Source organism: Melanerpes formicivorus, unplaced genomic scaffold (genome assembly GCF_026170545.1).
Source record: "Melanerpes formicivorus ecotype bairdi unplaced genomic scaffold, bMelFor1.0.p_v2 SCAF_13, whole genome shotgun sequence".
NCBI classification, from domain to species: domain Eukaryota; kingdom Metazoa; phylum Chordata; class Aves; order Piciformes; family Picidae; genus Melanerpes; species Melanerpes formicivorus.
In genome coordinates, this window is record NW_027142365.1 from 609,608 (window position 1) to 627,451 (window position 17,844).

Here is a 17,844-nt window from a genome sequence, read left to right on the forward strand (position 1 = left end):
GGAGAAGGGATTCTCCCCCAGAGTTAAATTCCTTTGAAATGTCAGGGATGGCAAACAAGCAGAGACATAAATTTAAGGAGCAACAGGGAGAGAAACGGCAATTATTTTCTGGCAGCACAATTCAAAGACTCTGTAACCAACAGCAGAAATCTTTTTCTCTAGTCAACAGTGCCTGAACATAAGCTTCAAACATACCAGCTGAAGGATGTCCTCATCTTTTGGCATGACACTAAGTTCCAACACGCTGTCACTGCAACAGAAGAAAACACCGCACGTGAACTTTCAGTCGCAGCTCACCTTGCAAAGACAATCCATTAACTTCCACAGACCAAAAGCATCCCAAAACTCCCAGCCAAATTAGCTTGCAAAACAGAAAGAGACACTGATTTCTATTAGTAGGAACAAATAAGAACAGAAATCTGACTGAAAACTGCATCTATGTTCTCAGCAGAACTAGTCCATTAGGCCAACACACTTGGTTAGGTTTATCTTCCTTGAGTCCTAGCAGACACTGGAGCTTCAGAGACCAAACTTGGTGACAAATCTCTAGTTAAACTCTTTTTCTTCCATTGAAAACTAAAGTCTGTTGGCACTCTTAAAATTGCTAGGGAAACATCATAATCACTGCACCATGTGAAATGTTGGGCACTGACTTACACCTTTCTGCTCCAATCCCTTCCTAGCAGAATCACAGAATCCACTTAAGCATATTCAGTCAGATGACCTCTGAAATATGGGTGATAAATGCCTGCTGTTTAAGTGCTGAGCTTGTCAATGAATTGCTGAAACCAAAAGCTGCAGCACCATAGAGATCCTGCAATTGAGAGTACCATCACTCAGTCACAGAATGCACTGGGTTGGAAGGGGCCTTCAGAGATCATCTTGTCCAACCCCCTGCAAATGTGCCTCCCTGGGCAACTTGTTCCAGTGTCTCCCCATTTTGCTTGTATTTAAATTCCATTGATGGAAGAGGACAGATTGAGAGTGGATGTCCCTGCTGAGTGCAGTGGGCTTGGATGAGATGCCCTTTGAGGGTCCCTTCCAACCCAATGCAATCTGTGAATGCTTCTGGAAATTTTTACTTAGCAAGCGTTCCTCAGAACTACCAGACATAAAGTGGCACTTTGTGCTGCAGACTCTCAGAGGTCTCTACAATGTGAATGGCTTCCATTCCACACTTTGAGAGGTCAGTTTCAGTGTGTGGACTCAGTGTTGTCCAACCAAAACACTACTCAGTAAACCCAACTTTTGATGCATTATTTTCTATTAAGAACAGATTCAGCAGCTAAACTCTGGGCATTGCTCAGCAATTCAAACACTGTCAAGAAAAACCTGAAGAGAGAAACAAGCAGAAGAGATTTCATCAAATTCCCCACAGTTGAAAAGGAAAGAAGTTGGAGACTTAGCATTTCAAAGCATAAATAACTTACTGAGTTTCCATCAGTAAGCAACACATCTCCAAGACAATCACAGAAACCTATGAGAACACCTTTTGAATGGAGCAGGCCAACAGCTATTGGGAAAGAGTACAAACCCTTGGCCCTGTGGCTAATCTTACCCAGGACACAGTCATTTTTAACAACTCTTTTGAGTTGGTGCCCTTCACCTTAGAATCATAGAATGGTTTGGGTTGTAAGGGCCCTTAAAGATCATCTGGTTTCATGGCTGGGTTCTGATGAGAGCAGAGCAGATGGGGAGAATCACCTCCCTTGACCTTCTGGCCACCCTGCTGGTGCAGCCAAGGATCCAGAGAAAACAATCAGTCTAAGTTCAGCTTTTCTATCTCCAGCCAGAGCAAAACAGGCAACACTCTAGGCATGGCACCAAACCTTTCTGAGAACAGTACAAACTATGGGCAAATTCTATCCCGCTCCTAAGTCCCACTGCATCATTTCATTTAATGCAGCTAATTTCTGATGTCTGCAGCATTATATAATGAAGACAAAAAGCTATAACTGAACAACTGTCTAGAAAAATAATGAGCAGCTATGGAAATGGAGCTGCAGGAGCAATCTAATTAAAAATAATCAGCAAGTCTAAACTGAGTTTCACTGCAAAACAGCTAAACAGTGGGAACTCTCTCCTTGGAAGCAAGGGAAGATAAAAGGTGGTGTAGCCTTAAAAATTGTGCTGGGGATGATCAGAAAAACGAAAAAAGAAAAACCACTTAGTGTCAACAGGATGCTTCAAAGGGTAACAACAACTGTGATTAAGAATACAGTCATTGGACTGTCTAGAAAACCACCACCCAACACACTGAGGCTGCAGATGAAACTGTCTGGAGTCCTGAGCAGAGAAGATTTCAACTGACAGCTTAACCTCTCAGAGGCCCTGCAGCAAGTTACTTGCACAAAAACTCTGAGGTGTGCTGGGTGAAAGAAGAGCTAAGAGACAAAGCAGAGCAAGAGCTGTTGCTTGGTATTGCAGAGTATGAAGAGCTTGAGTACATTCAAAAGTCAGCTTGCACAAGACCAACCTATCAAAGACTATTAAGCCAAGGGATACAGATAAAACCTTGGGTTCAGCAAGTTGTTCATCCAAGGATTTCTGGAAAGTGGGCTGGTACTGGCTGACCACATATCACTGTACCACAGCTTCAGTGCTTCACAGTCTTCTAAGAATAAATTACTGGATATTATCAGAGAGGATACTGCCAGAAAGAGAGCATCAGGCTGAGCCAGGATGGCTCTGCTAATGCAAGAGCAGTATGCTACAGTAAGAGGCACACTCCGTAAAGGAGTTTTATTTGCCATGAAATGGCAGCACAAGAAATAAAACAGTTTGTGCAGCACAAAGTGCTCTGAGACAAGAAAATCCCACTGTTTTCCAGCAAAGAATTAGAGAGAGTTCATTCTTCAGTCATATGAGAAATATCACCTCCAAGCTGGGAGGAAACTAGCCCTGATCTGGAGTCTGAGCTCCCCTCACGGGTCAGGATTAGTGTGTACCTGTTATCTTATGAGGTTCAGCTGAAGACTTCTTGGTAGTTCTATTTACTGTATAAAACACTCAAGGATACACTGACCTTTTGTGAGCTTCTGGGATGTACAACTAATGCTGCCAACCTGAAACACTCTGCAGGTGTGTCCTAGCATGAAATCTTTCCTTTGCCAAGTATGTTAATCTCTAGCTACCAGATCTGCTCAGTGAGTTTGGTTTTTCTGACTTTCTTCTTGCAGGGATCTGGATCCCTCATCTGCCCATTTGAATTCAGACAACCTTCCCCTAACAGTCAGTGTGACTCTCCACAGGACAGGCACTGCCACAGGAGTGTGGCACAGTTCAGCACGCCTGTTCCCAAACCCTGCTCAGCCTTTAGGGAACACATGAAAAGGGAAGTACCAACACTGACTGTGCATTAAGGAGAATGGAACAACAGCTATCTTGCCAGAACTACCAGGAGTGACCATCTTCTGCTCACTGTGCAAAAAATAAATAGGCCATGTAACTTAATCCTGGCACCTTACCTGTTCTGGATTAAAGCAATGACTTGAGAATATGTCTTCCCAATAACACTTTCTCCATTGACCTTTATAATTCTGTCACCTGTAAGGGGAAAAGTTACACCTTAAATTCATTTGCCTAGATGGTTTTAAAATCCTTTTTATGCTGGAATATCTTACAGGTAAGATACTGTAACCCACTCCCAGGATTTGCAGTGCTCCAGGCTTGGCAGCAAGCAGCAGCCAGGTATGTTCCTGAAGCGGAGCTCACGGACTCCGAGTAAGGAAGCTTGTGCTGAGCCTCTCGGTATTACAGAGAGCCCTGTGGCAGTGGAGTCAGGATTGACAAACCAACCCAACCTACACTCATTAGATTTGCAAGACTTTTCTTCCCATTAGTGTGACCAGGAACCGAAGCCAAGCTGAATTAAAAAGATAAAGAGAACAAGAAATGTATCCAGTGCTTGGCTCAGGGCTTCCTCTGCCTACCCATTCCCTGAGTGGTTCATAACATCATTTCAAGACACAGATGCATCAATACATCTTACCCTGAAGTTTTAAACAAGAAATAATGGCATCACCTAATTAGATAGAACTGCCATCAGCAGTGTCTTTAAGAAGAGTATTCTGGTAATTCACATTTTTTTTCCCCTCATTTATTTTCTGGTCTTTATTTTGGGCTTCTAAACATCTCTGGCTATAAATAAAATCTTCTCTACAGCTATCAGCTCTTTTGATTTGGCAAACACTGAACAGAGCAGAAACTGCCATGGCTCCTCTGCACAGCTTCAGCATATGCTGTGTTTTATCAAGTCAAAACATTTCTTTATGTAATCACATGAAAATCATGCCAAAGTAGCCCTTCATGAATAACTGCTTAAGGAGTTGAGAAAAGACAAGTGCCTCATGCTGCACAGACAGGAGCTAGCACTGCTTAAAAACTGCTGAGCATCCTGAATCTTTGTATGCCTGTGGGAAGGAACACAGCAGAATTAGTCTGTTCCAGTCAAATGCATGTTCAGGGAACTGCTGCAGAGAGCCCAGCACAGGGCCACAAAGATGCTGCAGGCAGTGGAACAGCTCCTTGTGAGGACAGGCTGAGGCAGCTGGGGCTGTTAAGCTTGGAGCAGAGGAACCCGAGGGGTGACCTTATTCACGCTTAGCAGATGTGCAGGGCAGTGTGGGGAGGATGGAGCCAGGCTCTGCTCAGGGATGTCCAAGGACAGCACAAGGGGCACTGGGGACAAGCTGGAGCAGGGGAGGTGCCAGGGGAACAAAAGGAGAAACTTTGTCACTGTGCAAGTGCCAGAGCCCTGGAATAGGCTGCCCAGAGAGGTTGTGGAGTCTCCTCCTGTGGAGACAATTCAAAACCCACCTGGATGTGTTCCTGCGTGACCTGCTCTGGCAGGGGGGCTGGACTCAATCTCCAGAGGTCCCCTCCAGCCCCTAACATTCTGATTGTGTGTAACATCAACCGTTCTAACAAAACACATCATTAAGGACACAGCCAGAATCCTTTCACACAGGCTGCCCCATCCACGTAACTTACAAGTTTAGCACTTTTAAGACTTCCCACTCTCACACAGCTTTTTCCTTCTTTCCCCCAGTCCCTTTCAACACGTCAGTAAAGGGTGTGACAAAGTACCTGGCACTTGACAACAAGTATGTTCTCTCCTCTCCACTTTGATCAAATCAAAAGTGGAGTGGGAACTGATAGGAAGAGAGAGGCTTCTTCCTATTTAAGTAAGGCAGAATAATTTGAAGGACTAAAGTCTGGTTTGATGTCATCAACTGTCACAGAATTAAAGAACTAGTAGCTTTTACAGGTGTTAATTCTCCTCCCTTTCCCTTCTCCTCATCTTCTCATATACCTGTTCTTACTTTTAAAACAAAAACAGATCAAGAAAGATCAAGACCTAAAATATTTTATATCAAATCATAAAATCATTAAGGTTGGGGAAAGACCTTTAAGATCATAAAGTCCAAAGATCAACCCACCACCACCATAGCACTGCCAGAGAGAACACTGCAGTGCTTTTGAGATTACAACCTCACTGCAGGGCAACTGAAAGACAGGTTTTGAACTTCTGAAGGAAAGAACAAGGTTTGATTGGAAGCTAGAGCTGTATGCAGCAGCTTAAATCCTAGCTCATTTACATCATGGACATTACAGAAGAGCAGTACCTGTGCACAGTCCAGCTTCAAAAGCAGGCCCACCCTCTTTAACTTGTTTAACAAATATGGTATCCATTGGCTCCAGTCTGTTCCTTTGTTTTCCTGAGGAAGAAAGAATATTCCTTAAGCAAATGCAATTACACTGCATTACAAGGCTTTTACAGGATGTTGATTCCCAGCCCTTGGGCAACTGTAACACTGATTTTCTAGCAGTGTTTCTCAGATGTTCCAAAATGAAGCCTGAAGTTTTCTTGGAGACTTACCAAAGTTCAGGAAGCAAAGGCTAATTCAAGGCACACTGTCATGTCTGCACATGCTGTACATATTCACAGGGTCACAGAGGGGTTTAGGCTGGAAGGCACCTTGGGCAGGGACACCTCTCACCTCTCATTCAACCTGGCCTTGAACACCTCCAGGGAGGGGGCATCCCCAGCCTCCCTCAGAAACCTGCTCCAGTGTCTCACCTCCCTCACTGTAAGGAATTTACTCCTCATCTCCAGTCTCACTCTCCTCTCTTACAGCTCAAAGCCATTCCCCCTCCATCCTGTCACTACAAGCCCTTGTAAAAAGTCCCTCCCCAGTTTTCTTGTAGTCCCCCTTCAGGTACTGGAAGGCTGCTCTATGGTCTCCCCAGAGCCACCACTTCTCCAGATCCAGACCCAGATCTCTCAGCCTGTCCCCACAGGGAGGGCCTCCAGTCCTCTTGAGCATCTATGTGGCCTCCTCTGGACCCACTCCAGCAGTTCCAAGCTCCTCTTATGCTGGGGGCGGCAGAGCTGGATGCAATGCTCCAGGTGAGGCCTCAGAAGAGCAGAGAGGGGCAGAATGACCTCCCCCATCCTCGGTCACACAGATCCCCACCTACACAACTGGGAAGTTAATCTGCAGTAGTTGGGAACCATAACACCTGTGTCTTCTTGCCTTCTCAGCATACACTTCATTTCTACCATTCCAGAATGGCAATTACCTTGTGCTTTTACAGCTCTGCCACCAAACTGATGTAATTTAGTTGAAGGCAAACAGAGGGGAAAAAACCCCCAACAAAACCCCACCCAAGTAGCAACAAGCAAACCCCTCCTCCCCAGCTTCAGATCTCCCACCTGGCCATGGATATTAATCCATGGCACTGTTTACTGAATGTAAACAAGCTGCCTCCTTTATGCCTTTCCTTCATTCTTTCAACAGTTTTGGTAAGCTGCCCAAAATGAGACTTCCCTCTGACTCTGATCCCCCTTTTTCAAATGGAGGCTTTAGCCCAAAGCCTTCACTCTGCAGACCCTCAGGTCCTGTCACTCTATCACAAATCACTTGGACAGAACTGCATACTCACATGGCTCTAACAACCTCCTCAAAATAACTTCAGAAAGTGGATTTGCCAGAGTCAGGGAACTACTATCTACAAAGCAACTGAATTATGGAATCAAGAAAGCCCAGCTGCCAGCTCGACCCCCAGATACTTTCAAATTGGATTAGCAGGACCCAGCTACAAGACAAAGCAAATGCTCTTTGTGAGCCAAAGCTAATATCTGTCATTTTTAATCTGCTGATTTCAGCTGACGCTGCACACATGGTGGGTCTTGTCCTTTAAAAGGTAGTAACTTTTCAGCAAGTTCAGACAAGCTCCAGGAGTAATTTACCCAGATGCCATGAACAAAAGGCTGCTTCAACCATGTACAAGAGTGAGGTTAAAATATGACCTCTCATAGGCCCACAAAAAGTGACAAGAAAAACACTGCAGCTCCTGTGGCAGATTCACTCAGAAGCCTTATCTGACACTAACAACCCAGGACCAAGGAGCTGCCTCAGCTGCCTTCAGAAAATGCTCCACACAAACATCAGTGGCCTCTTGCTAGTTTGCCAAGCACTCAGGTGCCACCTTTGGTCTTGTCCATACCTGAGCACACAGTACAAGAGGTCACACAGACAAAGTTCCTCCCATTCAACATCCAAACTCTGAACACCTTTAATACACTTTCCACTTGTGAGTCAGAGAGAAAAACTGCACCAGTTCACAGAGATCAGAAATAAACTGGCACTGTTTAGTCTGGAGAAGAGGAGCCTGAGGGGGGAGACATCCTTGCTCTCTACAACCCCCTGAAAGGAGGCTGGAGCCAGGTGGGACTTGGTCTCTTTATTGTCAGGTGACAGAAAAAGAGGCAATGGCCTGAAATTGTGCCAGGGGAAGTTTAGGTTGGAAATCAGGACAAATTTCTTTCCTGAAAGCACGGTCAGGCCTTGGAAGAGGCTGCCCAGCGAGGTGGTGGAGTCACCATCCCTGTGGCCATGGTGGCCTTGGGCTTGAGACCTGGACTCGACCCTACAGCTCTTTCACAACCCAAACAACCCCATGAAAAATCAATCACCAAGCATATAGAAGGCAAAAAGGCATTGGCTTAAGCAGGGATCAGGACAGCCTGTAGAATGAGGCCCTTAGTCTAAACAAGCAAGGTTAGGAAAGCAGGCTAGGGAAGCACATGGATCTGTGAATCAAACATATGGCAAAGAGAGGAAACCAGGTTATTGCAAGATTTTCCAAGCCAATACATGCTTCATAATTATGTGCAAATCTAATTAACCAGCAATTTGCAATACTAATTGCTGCCTTCAATAAGCAGTGAGACCAAAGTAGACTCTACGTAATTAAGATTAGTGTCTTGTTTCCTTTGTTGTCCAAATAAAGTGAAACATTTGGATACATTTAGACTAATTTATGGCCTAGCATTCATACTACCTGGTCTAGCAGCTGGGACTCCAAGTCAACAGGACCTTCACACTGCCAGGGAGAAGTTTCCCACTATAAAGCTACAGCCAGCCTTCCAGAAGTTTGAGGTGCCAGAAGGGAGCACACTGCACCAGCACAAGCAGCTGAGTCACAATACAATTCTAGCAGGCTCTTTCTCCCTGCCAAAGAGGAACACTGGAGCAAAATGCAAATGCTGCTACTTTTGAAAGAAGAGAAGTAGGAACTGTTAAGATTTAGAATTGATATCTGGGGAGGGTACCACATACAGCAATGCTTCCCCAAACTCACAGATTAGGTTGGAAAGGACCTGAAAGCGCCTCTGGCAGGTTGATTACAGAATCACAGTGTCACTAAGGTTGGAAGAGACCTCAAAGATCATCGAGTCCATCAAGATTAGGCAGCTGAAGGATGCTCTTTCCTCTTTTGCTTACTCTTCTCTTCAATCAAGGAATACTATTTCTTTGTTAGAATGCATCAAACTTGGTACAGGCTCTTATCTTCTGCTCTCTGGACTTCATTAGATGTTCAGCTCCTTTGAAAGTAAATCTTGTAGCGCTTCCAATAAAAAGGCAAGAGCAATCAGGATGCCTTTCTTCACACTCACCTGCTCACACCTGTCAATGCTAAACCTGACAAAAATCTCAACCTTTAAAGGGAAGCTTAACCTGTCAGGGTGAAGGAGGAAGTGCAGGTAACCAGAAGCCTTCACTCCAAGTCTAAACCAAAAAAGGCACTTTTGGACTGGCACACAGCTTCACACAACTGAACAGCTTAGTCCTTTGGAGGGAAAGCTCAAGTGAGCCATCACCAACAAACTTCAAAAGGACAGACGTTTATCTGAAGAGATTTTAATCCTTGAGACAGCTTCAGAGCAGCAAGTCTGAAGGCAAACACGAGAGGACTGCCAGTAGATGGCTCCTCTGCACAACACACTGCAGCCACAGCTCTCCAGCAAGCCCCTGGAGCAAGTGCAGCTCCAGCAGGAAGGGATCCCCACAACCAGCAGCCCAACACACAGCGTCCTGCCTCTTTCCAAAGTCTCATTCTTCAACACTTTAGAATCCTTGTGCTATTCCTTCACAGAAATTCTGGCATGCCTGCTTGTGCCAAATGAACCTGGTGTTTGTCAGCATGGAAGAGGAGACTGGCTTCTCTCAGTTTTCTCCTCACAGGCTACTGACTCATTTGGGAATGGGAACAACTTGTAGCAAGGTAAACAGGAATCGTTTCCTCCACCCCCAAGATCAGGCTAAATGCATGAGAAAAATCTCTTACAGCTGTTGTGCCACTGGGTTACTTGTAAAGGTGCAACACACAAACCTGTCAGGTTAAGCTCTACTGACACCTACATCCTTTGCCTCACAGCCATTTCAGCTCTTCCCAGGAGCACAAGTCCTGCCTTCTCTCCTGCTAATGACAATACTGCTATCTCTCCAGAGCATTCTGGGCCCTCTGATCTGTATTTTAAGGCAGCCAGCATCCTATGTTGCTGTAAGTAGCAACAGTTGAGCTATGATTCATAATTTAAGTAGTGAGACCAAAGTTTCCAGCAAGAAACCTCAATCCCACCTGCACAGGTCTCATTGTGAACCAAATCAATGTGTGTTGACTGCTGTTCCTCTGCTGAAAAACACATCTGGGAGAACACTTTAGATGAACGGACCCAAGACTGGGTGTCAAGAAGAAGGGGCCATTCTCCTTCCAGTGGTGTTTTGTGACAGAGCGAGAAGCAGTGGATACAAACCGGAACCCAGGAGGTTCCACCTCAACATCAGGAGGATCTTCTTTACTGTGAGGGTGCTGGAGCCCTGGAGCAGGCTGCCCAGAGGAGTTGTGGAGTCTTCTTCTCTGGAGACTTTCAAAACCTGCCTGGAGAGATGTTGCTGTGGGACCTGCCCTAGCTGACCCTGCTCAGCTCAAGTGTTGTTCTGCTCAGTTCCCTCAGTGGCAGGGGTGTACACTGAGAGGAGTGGGAGAACCCACACCATCAACAATTGGCTCAGGGGATGGTGCCAGAGGCAGAACTTTGGGTTCTATGACCACGGGGCAACTTTCACTGCACCTGACATGCTGGATCCTGATGGGGTGCATCTATCTAGAAGGGGTAAGAGAGTCCTGGCACTGGAGTTGGCAGGGCTCATTAGGAGGGCTTTAAACTAGGTCTGAAGGGGGTGGGTGAGGCAATCGGTCCCTCTGCAGAGGTAAGAGTAGGGCGCAAGGTAGGGTCAGTGCAGAAGTCAGGAACCCAGCTGCGATGCATGCACACCAATGCAGGCAGCCTGGGCAACAAGCAAGAGGAGTTGGAGGTCCTAATCCATCAGGGCGACTATGATGTAGTCGCCATCTCAGAAACTTGGTGGGACAGCACCCACGATTGGAGTGCTACAATGGGGGGTTACAGGCTCTTTAGGAGGGACAGGCGAGGGAGAAGAGGAGGAGGGGTGGCTCTGTATATTAGAGAGTCAATCTCTGCCACACAACTTGAGGTGGAAGGTGAGGTAGTTGAGAGCCTGTGGGTCAAAATCAGAGGACAACCTAACAAGTCTGACATCCTGATTGGAATCTGTTACAGACCACCCAACCAGGATGAGGAGGCTGATGAGTTGTTCTACAAGCAACTGGAGGCTGTCTCAAGATCATCTGATCTTGTCCTTGTTGGTGACTTCAACCTCCCAGATATCTGCTGGGAACTTCATTCAGCAGGGAGGAGGCAGTCCAGAAGATTCCTGGAGCGAATGGAGGACTGCTTCCTGACACAGCTGTTAAGCGAGCCTACCAGGGGACAGGCTCTGCTTGACCTGCTGTGCTCCAGTAGGGAAGGGCTGGCGGGAGACGTGATCGTGGGAGGCTGCCTAGGGTGCAGTGACCACGAGATAGTGAAGTTTTCAATATGCAGGGAGATTGGGAGGAGCACCAACAGAACCTTCACCTTGGACTGCAGGAGGGCAAACTTCAGCCTATTTAAAAAACTTGTCTGCAAAGTCCCCTGGGTACCAGCCCTCATGAACCAAGGGGTTCAGGAGGGTTGGACCTACTTCAAACAGGAGCTCTTGAAGGCACAGGAATTGGCGGTTCCCACGTGCCGGAAGGCAAGCCGGCGGGGAAGGCGACCGGCCTGGATGAGCAAGCAGCTCCTGGAGGAGTTAAGGGGGAAGAAGAGGCTGTATCACCTTTGGAAGGAGAGGAAGGCTTCTCGAGGTATGTTCAAGGAAGCTGTTAGATTATGTAGGAATAAAATTAGGGAGGCTAAGGCCCAGCTGGAACTGAAGCTGAACACCTCAGTCAGAGACAATAAAAAGCATTTTTATAAATGTATTAACAATAAGAAGAAGGGCAGGAAGAACCTGAACTCCCTGGTGGACCTGGAGGGGAACACGGTGACTGAAGATGAGGAGAAAGCTGATGTCCTGAACACCTTCTTTGCCTCAATGTTTAACAGCAAGGCAGGAGTTCAGGAGGAGTGGTCTCCGGAGCTGGGCGTTGGGATCGGGGAGCAGAGTAATACCCTGGAAATCCATGAGGAGTTAATTCAGGACCTGCTGAGCCACTTGGATATCCACAAGTCCATGGGACCAGATGGGATCCATCCTAGGGTGCTGAGAGAGCTGGCAGATGTGCTGGCTAGGCCACTCTCCATCATTTTCCTCCAGTCCTGGCTCACTGGTGAGGTCCCAGATGACTGGAAACTGGCCAACGTGGTCCCCATCCACGAGAAGGGTCGGATGGAGGCACCTGGAAGCTCCAGGCCGGTCAGCCTGACCTCAGTGCCAGGGAAAGTGATGGAGCAGATTATCCTGGCGGCAATAACTGCGCACCTGAAGGGTGGCCAAGGGCTCAGGTCCAGCCAACATGGATTCAGGAAGGGCAGGTCCTGCCTCTCCAACCTGATCTCCTTCTATGATCAGGTGACTGCCTGGTGGATGTGGGGAGGCTGTGGATGTGGTCTACCCGGACTTCAGCAAGGCCTTTGACACCGTCCCCCACAGCAAACTGCTGTCTAAGCTGTCAGCTCGTGGCTTGGACCACTACACTCTGTGCTGGGTTAGGAACTGGCTGGAGGGCCGGGCCCAGAGAGTGGTCGTGAACGGTGCCACATCCAGCTGGAGGCCAGTCACCAGTGGTGTCCCCCAGGGATCAGTGCTGGGCCCTGTCCTCTTCAACATCTTCATTGATGATCTGGATGAAGGGGTAGAGTCAGTCATCAGCAAGTTTGCAGATGACACAAAGTTAGGGGCAGATGTTAGTCAGTTAGAGGGTAGAAAGGCTCTGCAGAGGGACCTCGACCAACTGGACAGATGGGCAGAGTCCAATGGGATGGCATTCAACAAGTCCCAGTGCCGAGTGCTGCACTCTGGCCATGGCAATCCCATGCAGAGCTATAGGCTGGGGTCAGAGTGGCTGAGAGCAGCCAGGCAGAGAGGGACCTGGGGGTGCTGATCGACAGCTGCCTGAATATGAGCCAGCAGTGTGCCCAGATGGCCAAGAAGGCCAATGGCATCCTGGCCTGCATTAGGAATAGTGTGGCCAGCAGGAGCAGGGAGGTCATTGTGCCCCTGTACCCTGCTCTGGTTAGGCCGCACCTTGAGTCCTGTGTCCAGTTCTGGGCCCCTCAGTTTAAGAAGGACATCGAAACACTTGAAGGTGTCCAGAGAAGGGCAACAAGGCTGGGGAGAGGCCTTGAGCACAGCCCTATGAGGAGAGGCTGAGGGAGCTGGGATTGTTTAGCCTGGAGAAGAGGAGGCTCAGGGGTGACCTCATTGCCCTCTACAACTACCTGAGGGGTGGTTGTGGCTGGGAGGGGGTTGGTCTCTTCTCCCAGGCAACCAGCACCAGAACAAGAGGACACAGTCTCAAGCTGCGCCAGGGGAGGTTCAGACTCGAGGTGAGGAGGAAGTTCTTCACTGAGCGAGTCATTCGGCATTGGAACCGGTTGCCCAGGGAGGTGGTGGAGTCATCGACCCTGGAGGCGTTCAAGGGGAGATTGGACGTGGCACTTGGTGCCATGGTCTAGTCATGGGGTCTGCGTTGACAGGTTGGACTCGATGATCCCCGAGGTCCTTTCCAACCTGAGTAATACTGTGATACTGTGATGCTTTGGCAGGGGGGTTGGACTCAGTCTCGGGAGATGCCTTCCAGCCCCTACCACCCTATGATATTTGCACGTGTAGCTGATCCAGTCCTCCCTGCCAGAATACTGCAGAGCTTCCTTCTCTAGATCACAGGTGGCATCTTCCATGCTGGTGTGGCAGTGGGACTGCACTGTCTCTCCTTTCCTAAAGGAACCTGCATTTTATTTTTGTGTGTCAGAATAGACAGAGGAGGGCACAGGTCTGCAGGGTGATGAGGAATGGGAGGAGGTTGACTTTGCAGAGTATAACAAGCAGGTGACAACAGACAAGTAAAAACAGGAGGATGAAAGGGATCAATTAATCTGCTTCCACAGGAAAAGAAAGTTTCCCAGAATACTTCTGATACATCACTGTTACACAAAACACCCAAGCCAAGAGATCAGATGTTCTGCGTCTTCAAACTAAACAAGACTTTTCAGAGTCTGCTGAAAGCAGGTCCCCTTCTCTGCCAGGCTGTGAAGTGACCTGGAACTCAGCAGCCAAACAAGCACTGACCCTGTGCTGTCCCTGTGGTCAGCAAGTGGCAGCAGAAGCACAGACTGAAGCCCTGCACACTGCACTCATACCACAGCTAACTCCACCTCCTCTGCCCACCATCAGGACAGAAAGGGAAAGCAGGAGGTGAGATAGGGCTGTCACCCTGAGAACTCAATTTCCTTACCTAAATCAACACATTTCTTACTCTTCTAAGGGAAACAAAATCTTATGGAGAGATGGAGCACAGATGAGAAAACAGCTGAGCAGCAAAGGGAGTTTCAATGAAGTGGGACTGTGATGGAGCCCAAATTAATAACAGCTAATTGGTGAATGATGAGTAGAGACAGGCAATGGGAGAGGAAGGAAGCTATGGAAAGGGAGGGGAACCCAGAGGAATAACCTAGAAATAAGGTTTTCCCATCCCTCCTAAACCAAGCACCATCTAGAGGGCCCAGGACAACCATGGAGTGAGCTCATGGGAACTTGCTTTGGTAGCTACTGAAGTGCATCACACAGCTCAAGAGAAGGGTTCCACACATGGGATCTGTGAAAGAAGGAAAACAAGACCTACCTTGTCTATTCCCATTCTCTTCATCCTAAGGAAAAAGAAAGTGCATAACATTAAAAACCCAGCAAATGGAACAAATGCAGAGGAGGCTTGAACAGAATCTGCAAGACCAAGGCTGCGTTCTGCTGTTCGTACTGCTCAACAAGCATTCACCTTGCCAGCCTTCAGCCTTCCCTTGTGCTTAGGATGCAGTGGGAGGCCTGCCTTAATATGAAACATCCCCAGAGAAACACACAAATAGTCCAGAGAGGTTGAGGATGCTCCCTCCCTGGAGGTCCTTAAGGTCAGACTGAATGAAGCCTTGGGCAACCAAGTTCAGCTGAGAGGTGTCCCTGCCCAGAGCAGAAGGGTTGCAGCAGATGGTCTCTGAGGTCCCTCCCAACCTAAGCCATTCTATGAAAACAAAGATCACAACCCCTGAAGTGCTGCCATGAAGCCAAGTACTGCACTGTGTGCTACCACAGGCACGCTTTCACCACATTCCAAGGTTATACTTTAATCATTCAAGGATTCAAAGCTAACTATGCCATAGAGAAAATATTTAGCAAGTAAGCTCTGAATGTTTCCTGCAATTTGAAACACCAAGTTTGTTTTGCCTTCAGTGCTATTGCCTAGAGAAAAACATCTCCCTAAACACTCTTTAGTGACAACTTTGAAGATTCTCTGCCTGCTCACTGCACTATGTGCACACCATCTGAACCAGCAAGTCTCACCAACAGTCAAAAAACCAAGAGAGAAATCACACAACTTCAATCAGAAAATGATTACTTCAGTTACTTTCCTGTCAGTATTCTCCTTGTGGCCACAGAGGTGCTGGGTAGCAGACTGGACTTGATCTCTGTGGTCTTTTCCAACCTTAATGATTCTATGACTATTATAATACAAAGTAGTCTTTTGAAAGATCATGGCTGATCTCCTCTACAAGAGCCTAGCATTTGAGAAGCACAACTGTTTACATGTGGAAAGCTCAATCTCATTACAATTTCTTACACTAGGATCTACTTTTTGGGAAGTATTTTTACCAATTCATTAAAAACAGATTCATCCTGAAGGAAAGAAGGAGCAAGGAGATGATTCATAGAATGGTTGAGTTTGGAAGGAACCTTAAAAAAGCTCATCCAGTTCTAAGCCCCTGCCATGGGCAGGGACACCTCCGCCAGCCCAGGTTGCTTAAGGCCTCACCCAAGCCGGCCTTGAACAGCTCCAGGCAAGGGGCATCCACAACCTCCCAGGGCAACCTGTTCCAGTCTCTCACCTCCCTCACTGTATAGAATTTCTAATCTCCAGCCTAAATCTGCCCTGCTCAAGCTTCAATCCATTCCCATCTGTATATTTCCTCCTATTTTTCACTGTATTGATTTTACATTTCCAGGTCTTTTACATTTCAAGACAAATCATTGGCTCCTGCATATTATTATCAGAGCAACTGCACATTGATCTAAGCAAAGTGTTGAAGAGAGGAAAACTTAAAGAAAGCAGTGGTAAGACCTAGACATGAACACTACAGAATGATGAGGATTAGACAGGTCTCTCCTAGGTGCAAAGAAATTTCTTGGGAGACACACACACAAAGCTTTTGTAAGGCACCACAGAAAGATAAGGAAGGCAAAAACCAAAGGGCAGCAACAAACCCAACAACAACAAATCCCCCAAGACTAAACCCCTGAGCTGAAAGAGATCAGGTATTCATTCTACTTTTAAAAAGCCAAACCACCCAAACCCTGAGAGAAGGAAATCCTTAAGACAGTCCTGTCTGCTCTCTGCTTTGGTATAAATGCCACACTAGTGGCAAAATACTGTTAACATTCATCATTTTCTCTCTTGAAGCCCTCCAACAGCCAGAGGGTTGGCAGCAAGGAATCAGACAAGGCTAACTGCATGTCTCTAGTTTCCACCCAGTTTATCAGGTGAAGAAAAAACCCAACCTATTAGAATTCAGAGTCTGGAAAGCATGGGCTGTGTAGGGGAGTTACCTGATTTGGTGCTAGGGAAGCAAACACTCAAGAAGGGCAAAGTTAGGTACTAAAGAACTGCCACCACTGATGAAATGCTGCAGTGGGTTTGTCAGCTTGTCACTGGCAGTGCAGAGCCCAGTTAGAAGAGACAGCTGCAACACATTAGTTTTCCATGGTCCCAAGCCAATGAGCTCAGGTCTTGAAAAATGTAATGCTTTAGAACACAAATGGTTTGGAATTAGCCCTCCCTCCTACACTTACCTCTTACACTTTGCAAGATGTTAGTATCTGCTGCTTCCATGCACAGAGAGAAGGGACTTATCCCTTGCCTCCCAGACCAAACTTCACATGCAAAACCAGGTGTTGTGACCAACAAATCCTAATAAATATCTGATGTTAAAGGCAATTCACCCAGGCTTTTTGCAATGCTAGTTTAAGCACACACTCCTTACTCCCTGAGGGACAGGAGGCACTGGAAGCTAGGGGCTGCTCCTGAATGTGCAGCTATTCCCAGTTTGCTGTGTGGTCTCACTCAAGCACAGCAAGTCGGCTTGCCAGAATGAAATGTGTTGAACTGCAGCCTCAGCTTCCAAGACCATCTTTCACACAGGGCTGTCTCTGCCAACAGACCTACCAAACACCCCTTCCTTCCACAACTGTCCTAGAGATGCTCACTGTTCCCCACTGTGGGAGACCTGCCCAGCTTACAGGGGAGAGGAACGAATGCAGGTTGACTGAGCACACAAGGAGAAAGGTGGAGATGGTTAGAAGCAAGAGGTGTTTGCTGTCCCTGGGAATGGAGATCCATGAGGCTGGGCTGCCAAGCAGCTGAGGGAAGGAGTCTTGTGAAGATAAGACAGCCGTGTTTAGGCTAAAACTAACAAATCAAGGCTAGAACAACAAAACCATGCAGCTTTGAAGGCTCTGGTGCCCAAGACCTTGTGTAAACTCCTACTCAATCCATCCCATGCTTTTGGAAGGGATCAGTGCATGTCTATCTAACGAAGCAGAGAGCGAGCTTCCCACACAGCAGACCTGAGTAAGTCTCAGCAGACCTGAGTAAGTCTCACCTAGACACATGCTTACTTTCAAGCTAGGATTTTGACCCCAGAGAGGATAACAAAGCTGTATGTGAGTGGTTCATTTATTTAACTTACTTTAAAAGAAAAGTGAACTGCAGATTCCGGAGGGTAAACTATGAAGTGTCTTAAGGTGAAGCCAAAACCCCGAGAAGTCCTCCTTAGCACAACAGTTTTGGGGCCAGGCCAAGAGAAAGTTTCTTCATCCTCTGATGGTGATATAACTTCACTCTGCTCTTTTCCCTCTTTGTTTTTTGATGCCTAAAATAAAGCAG

The 17,844-nt window shown here is 47.1% G+C and overlaps 1 protein-coding gene across 3 annotated transcripts in view; it reads right to left on the minus strand.

Annotated features, from left to right (window-relative positions):
- ARHGAP21 (Rho GTPase activating protein 21) overlaps positions 1 to 17,844 on the minus strand; it is a 92,700-nt gene that overhangs the window by 35,296 nt on the left and 39,560 nt on the right. For all 3 annotated transcript variants that reach the window (XM_068145746.1, XM_068145748.1, XM_068145747.1), the window contains 5 exons: positions 17,648 to 17,830; positions 14,539 to 14,563; positions 5,628 to 5,720; positions 3,468 to 3,546; positions 196 to 250 (listed from right to left, as the gene is read on the minus strand). In XM_068145746.1, the coding sequence (XP_068001847.1) occupies positions 196 to 250; positions 3,468 to 3,546; positions 5,628 to 5,720; positions 14,539 to 14,563; positions 17,648 to 17,830 (435 nt within the window). Of the gene's footprint in view, positions 1 to 195; positions 251 to 3,467; positions 3,547 to 5,627; positions 5,721 to 14,538; positions 14,564 to 17,647; positions 17,831 to 17,844 lie in introns of those variants that run through there.